The sequence below is a fragment of the Daphnia pulex genome, chromosome 8, assembly GCF_021134715.1.
Source record: "Daphnia pulex isolate KAP4 chromosome 8, ASM2113471v1".
NCBI lineage: Eukaryota > Metazoa > Arthropoda > Branchiopoda > Diplostraca > Daphniidae > Daphnia > Daphnia pulex.
The window spans coordinates 6,553,501-6,564,676 of NC_060024.1; the positions used below are offsets into that span (position 1 = coordinate 6,553,501).

General features: G+C 42.2%; 1 protein-coding gene across 1 annotated transcript; it reads left to right on the forward strand.

The window, feature by feature from the left end:
• Positions 1-965: 965 nt before the first annotated feature.
• On the forward strand, positions 966-2,065 carry LOC124199696 (leucine-rich repeat extensin-like protein 1). Its single transcript, XM_046595613.1, has 2 exons — positions 966-1,072; positions 1,147-2,065. The coding sequence occupies exons 1-2, from the start codon at positions 1,069-1,071 to the stop codon at positions 1,860-1,862; spliced, it is 720 nt and encodes a 239-aa protein (XP_046451569.1). The 5' UTR covers positions 966-1,068; the 3' UTR covers positions 1,863-2,065.
• The last annotated feature ends 9,111 nt before the right edge of the window (positions 2,066-11,176 follow it).

Below are 11,176 nucleotides of genomic sequence, written 5' to 3' on the forward strand. Positions count from 1 at the left end.
CATGGCGAATTGCTTGTTTGATAATATAGCATATCGCTCTATAGCTCTGAGACTCCCCTTTGGTCTCTTATTATTGCGGTTAGCGCAGTGGAGTGGACATAACGAGGACACACAGGAAGTTTCCGAGACTCTCTCTGGCTGCCGGTGCGCGTCTGATCAAAAATAATATCTATACTCTAAATATTATATAGAGATAATATTTTATAATAGTTTTGTTTTCTATAATATCAAATGAAAAATGTCGTGCTGCTGATCGATTTATTTGGGTTTATTTGGGTTTATATAGATGCTGCTGCTGTTGGCTGCTCAATACTTACTGGGAAAAATAGACGCTGCTTGCATATAATCTTAAGTAGTTCTCGAGTCACATGTTGTGCTGTGTCGCTCATCGGCGATGATTTTGTCGGGACCGGAAATGGAAAGCGAGGGGGGAAAGAGGATGGAACTCTCGTCGTTTCGTTCGGAAGCTCTTTATCCCCCACCCAGCAGCAGCACCCTTTCGATTGCACCGAGCATCAGCTCTTATATAATAATCTGCGATGATGATTGAAAACTCTCTTGGCTGCTGCTGTCACTCGACGCTGCTGCTGCTGCTCCGTCATCATCATCATGGCAGCGTCGAAAACTTTATCGATGCCAATTTGAAAGATAGAAAATAAATTTACAAATAAACAAATAAGTTTCTTCAATCGTTTTCAACATCACGAAAAGTGATGGGGATGGATGGATGGGGCGTGTTATATTTTGTTGAAATCATTTGGGGCTGAAGACTTAAGAATTTGATAGATAATTGCCGACGCATTGTCCTTGAGAATTATTACGTCACCCTTTCCCCCATTCTGAAACTATAGAAAAGGTGCGGGACGATATGCATGTCGCGCGGAAATTGTCTACAAAGGGAGAAAAACAAATGACGATCATGGCGGGGGGTTGAGGGGGGATGGACGGAGGATATAAATGGGGGTGTTGAACGGGTCTGTCAACAGCAGGCTGTCGGCGGAGATTGAATCATCTGCTGCTCTTCATCTCGTAGGCCTTTCTTCATATTTTTCATCGCTCGTGTACAAAATGGGTAAAATTATTACATTTAACTTGATTTGATTGTTTTAATTCAATTGTTTTTAATTGTATTGTTGTGTTATATAGACGGACACTGTATCGCCGCCCTGGTGGTTGTCTGCCTGATGCAATTGATCGACGCTCAAGTCTACTATCCTCAGCCGGTGCCTGTTACAACAACAACCACAACAACAACGGCTGCTCCGACGACAACAACAACAACAGCAGCGACAACAGTTGCTCCGTTGCCCATTACCACGACGCTGGATCCACTGGCACCCGGCAGCCTGGCTTTAATGAACTCGATGATGGCCAACATGATGAACATCATGTCGATGTATCCGCCACCACCACCTCCTCCACCCATGGCCTATCCTCCTCCTCCTCCCGCCAATCCGGCAGGAATAAGTTACTACAACTCGCCACCTGTTGCCGCACCACTGCCGCCCAGCAACTACTACGAGCCACCTGCTCCTTACGGTGGAATGCCTCCAGCACCTTACGCCCAGCAGCAGCAGGCCAGCAGTTACGTCACAACCGTCCGTCCTCCGACTCCTTACGGTGTGGTGCCCATCAGCAGCGGATCGCCTTATTATCCGCCACCACCAACTCCTTACGGCTCGACTTCATTCGGACCATCCAGCGTCTACGGTATGGGATTCCGGCCCACTACGACTTACTACGGCAACGCTGCTGGATACCAAGCAGCACCGCAACAGCAACCGTACAGCAACAACTACGCCGGCTCGTATTACCCACCCCAGCAGCCGATGAACATCGCCTATCACGGAACGACCTGGTGATAAAAATTTGCAAAACCTTTTCAATTTATTTCTTGAATTCGTTCAATGTGTGCAATTTTTCTGATAGTGCAAAATGAATTCAAATTATTATTTTTCCCACCCCGGTCATCATCTTTAGTTGCAATTCAAAACAAATGTTTAAATGAACTAGATTATTATTTTGTTATTCTTAGAGAAAAATTACATGAATAATTTAATTTCAATTTTACATGTTATTTTTTTTTGTCTTGAGAATGGCGACTAGACATAAAAGGACGATGATTGATTCGGACGCTAATAGGCTCGTGTGTGGGCAAGGATAAAAGGGGGGAATACGCCTGCAGCAGCAACGGGGGGCCAATATGTGATATAGTACATAGATATTATATAGGACTGCTGGGAGAGAGTGGGCAGCAGGTCGTGCGGAACTAATGACATCATCATTACGCCAATGGTTGCGGCCGCTAGCTGGAGCGTTCACGCGGCGATAACAACCACGCCAGCCTCCATCATTTATATATCTATATAGATCTGTAATCTGGCACATATATAGTTATTTATATAAGACTCTCTTTTATAGAATCATTTTTCTCTCGTTCTGGATTTTCCACGTACCGCCCGTCTTTGCTGTGATGTGCTGGAGATTGCCGGAGATTTTTCTATTACCGTCAATCTATATCTTACGACTTTTATTATATATTTATTTATATATATAAACGTTTCCATTATGTGCTGCTGTGTGTGGGACGTGCTGCTGCTGCCGTGGCAGATTTTCATTTCTACGAATTGAACTGCTGTGTGGCGATTGATCCTCTTTCGACATCAAAGCTGGAAACAAGCAGCCATTAATTAAATTGTTTAAGTATATATAGAGTCGAGCGTTTTCTCGTTTTCTGATTGGCGGCAGTTTTGATAATGATTGGATTTTGGTATGAAAGACAAAAGTCCAATTCACTTTAGAGATGTTTTGCGTTTGGGGCATCGTCTATAGCATCAGCTATCAAAGCTTTTTGTCTTTGACGTGATATTTATTCTCTAGCTCGTCTTTAGAGATGGTTGTGCTGCGGTTGGTGTATTTATCGATTGTCATGATTGCCCCAGACGCTGCTGATACCCTACATCATGTGAGGGACGGATGGATGATTGGCGAGATAAGTAGAAAAGCTTAGAGACCAATGAGACGGCAGAGAATAAAGATTGCACGGGGAAAAGTAGACAACGTAAATACTTAGACGAGTCGGAAAAAAAAGGTTTGTCTGGTATATTAAGGTTAATTCACTGCGCAATTGGGCCAATTGCGCACGCAAATTTATGATCTTTGATATACCTTGGCATTCTTTTAATGCGTAGGCAGGACGGGCCAGCGCGGCAAATATTGAAATGTGTAAATATTATTACAATTGTTTTCTTCAACCATAGCCTATATTACTCATGCTATGCTCACGCTATGCTTCAAATGGATGGGTGGACTGAAGACGCCATCTTCATTCACGAAATGACATTTTTTGTGGTCTCTCATCCACTGACTCGACTGCAAACCACTAGATGGTATGTACGAAGTCTTCACTCTCAATAATGTAAACAGGGTGCAACATAATAATAACCAAAACGACAATATATTTCGCCAACGATTTACTAAAATCCAGGGACATTTAAATGGAGAAAAGTGTTGGCTGTACAATTAGTCCGATGAATTTTCCCCTTAAATAAAGCATTTTTGTTTGGAATTCAAACTAAAGGATTAACAACATTAACAACACTCAAACAATAATTAACAATTATAAATAACAATTTTATAGTTGTTATGCCCATTTTAAAGCACTTTTATAATTGTTAATTAATTTTTGAAACAATTCTAAATACTAAATAGCCGAGAAGAATTTCCCCTTTGCATATTCAAAATCGGCCGCTAGATGGCGTGGAAAAATGAAATTTTTTGATGGCGAAAATTTTGAAAATGGCGGGAAATTTCTGGATTTTCAGCGTTGACATCTCTGCTAATAAAATTCAGATAAAAAACGGGGCGAGATATCTGTAGAGGGGGGGGGAATCTTTCTATCTTAAATTTTTTTTTTTTTTTTTTACGGTCTGGTTCGTTTGAAAACTGATGTAAAAAAACCCGAAAAAACTCTACAATTTCTTGTGGGCCCCCTTAGTTTTTCTTAAATTACTTGAAAACTATAACAGGTAGAAAATTACAAACAAAACGGCTGACGCGCTATCTCGCGCACCCGTCGACATCGCATCTCCCGACGACGAGCTAGCCGAGGGGCCACCCTCTTTTTCAGCAAGAGCGGCCATCATTAGTACGATCAATTGCTCTGACATTTCTGTTACAGACCCGGTTTTGGACAGAATCAAGACGGCAGCGCTTGAAGACAAACAAATGATCGAACTGAGAGAAGCCATCATCAATGGTTTCCCTAATAATAAATGTAATCTCTCTCTTTCACTTTGTCCGTTTTGGAACATATACGGACTCAGCTTGCAATCGACGAGTCGGATGGGATGATCATGACCGGAGCCAGGATCGTCATTCTGGAGTCATGTCGCCGCCCGATCCTTCAGGACCTTATTCAGATGCATCAAGGCGCGACCAAGCTAAAACAACGTCCACGATTATCGTTATACTGGCCCAGTGTGGACAACGATATTGACATGGCAGCTCAGTCATGCAAACATTGCACTGAACATCAGCCTTCGCTTCCCCGTGAGCCGCTTCAACAGCGTGAAACAGCAACACGCCCATTCGAGCAGATCCGTCGAGCAGATCCATCTCATTCTCGTCGACCAATATAGCGGATGGCCTGACGTCATTCCGTTTAAGGACAAGAACACTACTGCTCGACGCATCGTCGATGCCTCTCGCGAATTTTTTGTTCATGGACCTGGTGCTCCCGTAAGAGTATGGAGCGACAACAATCCCCAGTTTAACGCAATGGTGTTTACAAATTTCGCGAAGGATTTGGGTTTTTCAACAGGAACCTCATCGCCGCACTACCCTCAATCAAATCGTTTAGCCGAAGCCGCCGTCAAGAGCACGAAGAAACTCATCGCTGGATCTTGGATAGCAGGATCATTCAACGTTGATAAGTTCGCTAAATCATTATTGTTATTCAGGAACGCACCTCGTTCAGGCGCAGCCTCCCCGGCACAGATGGTGCTTAACCGCCCCGTTCGAGACGCGCTACCCGCTCATCGTCGCTCATTAGCTCCAGAATGGCAACAAAAGACTGATGTCCTGGAAAAAAAGGCGAGACGTGCCAAAGAAGTTCAGATTCAGCATTACAATAAAACAGCTCATCAACTTCCATCTCTCTCTATAGGCGATCATGTCGTCATTCAGCACCCCATTTCGAAGTGATGGTCAACCCCAGCCGTTGTGGTGGAATTGGTCCACATCGGGACTATTTTTTGAAGACACCAGCAGGTCGACTCTTCCGCCGTAACCGCCGGTTGCTCCAGAAAAGGATACCAGTTATGCCAGGAACGAAATCAACGCCGACGCCAGTAACCCCTGCACCGATAACGGTTAAGCCAGGAACAGCGTCAACAACGAAGCTGATGCCTCTCGCACCAGAAGCATCGCCTAAACAAGCTAAACCTCGCCAGCGCGGAAAACCAAAGCCGCCTACGTTTTCTGTACTACGACGATCTACCCGGACAACGAAGCGACCAGACCGCTACACAAATTGATACGTTTGCAGCACCCTTTTAGTACATGTTTAACTGTATTTGAAAAAAAGGACATGTGATGACGTCATATGTATCATCTTACACGTCCTGTTCTCCTATCGCTCTCCGGAGGGTATGTTACCCCGCTAGGAATATATTTATATTACCCTTCAGTCTTCTCTTAGCTTCATTATTATACTGGTCATCTTTCGACCAACTCCCTTACCTCCGTTACCAATACATTTATTCAATCAGTCAACATCCTTACACCATCTGGCCGCCGACTGTACCCTCTTCTGAGAGATCCTCGAGTCCTCCCCCAGACCCATACGATTTTGAAACGCAGTATGTCCTGGAGGGCAATTACTTAGGAGGGCTACCCTATTGACCAGTAAGTGACTTTAGTCTCGTTCCCTCGCCATTTTATCGTATTTTATTTATATATATATTTTTTTGTTATTTGTTTCTTCGTTTATTTATATACATATATATCTTTTTTTTTCTTTCCAGGCTATACGACTCAGGAGAGGATCGCTGCATATGTTAACTTTCGGCGTCGGATGGACGCTCACCTGGCGAATTTGTCTACTGATGATCTGTATCGTTTACTTACTCCCACCCAATTACGTTACCCTTACAATATTGTCACAATATAATTGTAATTGAAATAACTGTCATTCTATTGCAGTGCAAATCAGGACAATTGTACATATGAAGCCCCCGATAAACCATGGTGATTCGACGACGAGGTAACAACTAGAATCGCGCCGAAAAAACCGTTTTGCCGAATATGTAAAACCCCACCCGACAACTAGCCTCCGATCGGGCAGACAGCTGGTTTGGGAACAACTGATTCGGTTGTTGCAGGATCTTCAGGCTTGGGAAACGAATCAAACCCCGATCGAATTAACGGCATTGACGCGCGTTCTGGTATGACTCAAAGAGAGGAGGAATTTCTAGGAAAGATTATTAGAGCGTGTAGCAATTCTAGCGAGGACCGATTCACAGTTTCGACACTTAGTGGAGACCCTAGTAGACCAGGCAAGACAAATTCTGACGTTTCTTCTCGGGTCACAGTCTTCACGAGCTTCTCGACTTCGTGCCGAAAGAAGGAGAGGAATTTTTAAATTTCTCACCAAGAAGAGAGCAAGTACTAGACGAGGAAGGGGATTATATCACAACCTCGTAAAGGAGATTGGAAACACCTCTTTCTTCTTAATAGAAAGTCTGTTAAACCTCAAAAAAATATTTCTAGAAAACATTCAAACGATAGGGACTTACTTAACGGAGATCAACAAGATATATCCAGTTCAGCCTCTCCGTTCAGAGATAGCCAGATTGAGCAACAGATTAAACCGTCTTCCTCCTCTGAGGAACCGAAGTCAAGCTCTGGTACAGATATAGAATATTCGCTTGAGGGAGGCAAAGAAGACCTTAAGACAGGTTCTAGCGTTATCAACTCGCCCGGCGGAAGAGAACTACCAGTCGATAGGCAGGAGAATCAGGCGAAATCGGGGTCAACAGAGAAGAATCCCAGTACAATCGATAGGATTCAGACTAAGAGTAACGTTCGTTCAATCGGGGCAACGGCGCGGAATCTTCTAATAAACCCCGACATAACCGAAATGGCGAGTAGTAACAATCATGGGTATGCCAAGGTGTCAGAGCTGTCTGATTTTGCGAAAAGCCAACACACAAGGTCGAGCTTACATTCTCTATCTTTTTTTTTGGGTGGGCCTCTCAAAAGATTTGATTCATGGTTGGATACATTTGAGAAAATTGTGAGTAATTCAGGATTTTCTGACGAAAAAATGGTCTTAGAGTTATATAAAAAGATGACAGACAGAGCTCAAAAAGTTACAAAATACGTTTTGGAAAGTGGTGTGGACGAATACGCCACAGTTAAAGAAAGATTAATTGACCATTTTCATGGATACAAAACAGCGGAGAAATATTTAAAAAAATGTAAGAGACGAACCTTTACACTTTATATCCAGAAACTTTGGCATGACAGTCCAATATAATCGTTTGATTATTCGCGATGTGATGCATCAAGTACAAGAGTCGGAACAAATTGAAAAATTCATGCTCGACTATGAGCCGAGACATCTTCTCAGGAGTCAAATTATTCGGTCGTATTCGATGATGCCCGATCTCAATAAGCTCAACCATAGGGAGTGCTTGTAATATCAGATTGAAGAAGAAACATTATTTCAGCATTTGCTGCCGAAGCGGAGGAGACGTGGTCCTCGTCCGTATTAATAACTCTGCTGGGAGTTATTTTACTGTTTAATAACTTGTGTTTTTTGTTCTTTTGAGGGTATAATTGCATTAGGTTTCTCAGCAGATTCCAGTAAAGCATTTTAAACCTCGAAATGTTAATGTGGCAACTATTAGTGACATTCTCCACAGCCACTCCAAAAGTGGCGTTAATTAATTAAAATTAATTAATTAATTTGTTCGACGAGGTGGACACCGGAATCGCCGAACAAACTGTTTCCTGTATATGTCACACCAACCGACAACTAGCCCCCCTATCCCCTATCCCCAGTGTACCACCGAATGAGAAAAATCTGCCCGGATCAGATCAACCTGAGCATGCATTTCAATCAGCCTTCCCGCTGTGTTTAAATCAAACACGAAATGGGGGATACCTCAAACCAAAGTAGTGCTGCTGCAGATAGTGCTGACGTGGAGAGACATCAAGTCAAAAGGCAGAGATCTGGTCGAGATCGAGAATTGCGAATGATCAGAGATCGAGATCAAACCAGGCTCAGTTCATGAACTTCATCGCCAATTACATCTTCAACGTTGAGCAGGACAGGATTCTTGGAAGTTGACGGAAGAATCAACGAGCTAAACATGATCTGTAATTTAGTTACAGAAAATGTATCTTATCAATCGTTGTTGTCTTTTCGGACCTTGCCAACTTTTCTAAAATTCGAGTCTCATTGGCCCTCGTTTTCAACAACTCTCTATCGGGTCTACGGGAAAAAAAAGTAAAGAGAGGAAACTTAAGGATTCCCCCAAACACATCCTCTCTGTGGGCCGTGTGGAACGGGGGCGGGATCATTGTTTAATATTCCAAGAAGAAGCTTGAGACGATAAGTTGACAACAAGAAGAAGGACATTTTATCAACTATGGTAACAGATCAGGAAACGAGAAGCTTCCTCCTACTTCGCTAACCATCCTCGCAGAAGACTACCCGCGATGCGATCGGTATAACACAGAGTATACGGAACATGACTCAAGTTTCCAATATATTTTTAAAACAGCCGTTGATGTCTTCCACATTCTGATATTCGCCCGCCGAGACCTCCACATCATCTCCAGGTTATATCTCAACATCGACAGACGTCTCATCGCGGGAGGCAATGTGGGTCCCCCTTTTTTCACACGCCCTCTTCCTCCCTAAGAAGAGGATTTGCACCATTTTTTTACTGTGGACTATGGAAAAAGGCTTGTAAGTAGTGAGATTCAAACCCACCGATTTCGAAATTTTTTCATTTCGAAAATCATTTTCCTCATTCTTCCAATTTTCCCCAATTTCCCGTTTTACCCAGTTTTTCCCCTGATTTCCCATCGACTGAACAAACGTACTAAAAAAATGGTTCCGACTATCCCCACTCCAGCGGGTACCTGCAAAGTCGTCCTGCAAAATGCCGATCTGTCGACCGAGAGTATGTTACTCTCCTTATTGCACAAATAATGACGCAATCCAAAGCCGGATCCAAATCACTGCTGAAATTGCACGCGGTCAATTACCCACACCCCAATTTTTTTTCACATCGTTAAAACCAGTCTCTAATCAGAGCAACCCTCATGAAGCTACCAAACTTCTTCTCATTGCTTTCGAGAGGTACAAGGTACAAGCCTTACCTATTGAGACAAAACTTTTCGGGACGACACGAGTTCAAAATTGACATCAACCTACCAGACCAACGAATCGTTTGTCAATTGGGTTGAAATTTTGAGAGAGCTTTGCAAACATTCTATTGATCCAGCGAGTCAGTTTCACTTTCGTGATTACTCCACTCACAAAAAAGGCAAACCAAAAATACTCATTTGATGTCGTTTTTGCCCTCAAAGAAATACATTTTTTCTCTCTTCTCTCCCTGCCCTTGCCCTCCAATTTCCCATCAGATATTTTTTCTTCCCTCACCTTCCCTCCACGGATGTCTTAATTTTATTTTCTCTCCCTATTTTCGTTTGTTGGGAATGTATTGATTCCCCAGCAGCCCATCTCAAGATTTGGCCTATTATTGCTGGATATTATTGCCTCGTCATCTTGACGATTATTGCCTTCGGGGCGTAATGTTTAATCTAATCTCTTTAGTCGAAGCTAGAACTGAGCCCTAGAAAAGTAAAACAGCTAAGAGAGAAAAATAAATCTTCTCTCTTGGCTCGTACATGCCTGAAATTTTGTTTCGATGAAGATGTGCTCTCCACATCTGTTGTTGTTGATGGCAATCAGCAGAAAGATGCTGAGGCCTCCAAACTGGACTCTGATGTCTTAGAGAATATATGTTTTCCCACATTTCAATTCATTTTTCACTTTTTAAATTTTTTACGTCTCACGGCGTCAAAGAAGACGCTCAACCAATTTCTCAAAAAAACGGACTCTATTTTGCCTGGCATTAACAACTGGGTCATTCCGCCGAATATCGAATTTTTTCGTCGCAAAAACAATAGATTTGCTTAATTTTTTTATCGCCTGTTCTTCATATGATGAAGAAACATTTTACCAAAGGATTTTTTTTTATCGTGGAAAAATAATGCCATTTTTCAATTTTATTCCAAGTTTCGGAATTCGAGCTTAAATTTACTTTACGAATTGTATTCCAAACGGGTTTCGGACTGTCTTGACGATCAATTAGTCGTTATCCACGGTCGCAACTAGACCATTACCAATACTCCTCAGAGTACGGTAAACCACAACAACAACCCCTATAACCCTTATAATTGACTTCCCTCTAAACCCCCCCCCCACCCCCAGAAACTAGACAGCGACACTACGCCCCTGCCTTTTAAAAAGAAAAGATGACAAAAAAAAGCAAGGAGTTTAAAAAAATTATCGTAACCTGAGCTTTTTAACTAAATAAAATTTACTTAACGGGAAGTGATAAGTTTGCTCGCCTGTACAATTTGTTAATTTTAACAAACTGTACGGACGAGCAAGTACTTACTTCTCGTTAAGTAAAAATGTAACAATAACAAATAAAAAGTGTTCTGTTGTAGACGAAAGCTCAACAGGAAATGGGCAACACAACGCACTAGTAGTAGATCTAAACTAAAAAAAGAGCAGCAAGAAAAAAGGGGCGTGACACTTCAGCTGTATCTGATTTGCTTAAACGCTGCGTGGGCGGGGAATGGTTCATTCCGGCATTGTCAACTCAAAAAAATATTCCTAAACCCCGTATTTTTAGTTTAAAAATATAAAAATGCGGAAGAAATAAAAAATACATAAAAATTAAAAATGGGAAAATATTTCCAATCCATAGAACTGATACGTACGAAATAAATTTTTTTTTTTTCATAAAAGAAAAAGAATAGGAAAACATTCGGTTCGGCCGCCTTTAAAAAAACACATTTTAATTTCCTTTTGCTTAACGGTTGAATGAACCTTTTGAAAGAAAGAAAAAAGCTGTGGAAAATCTCC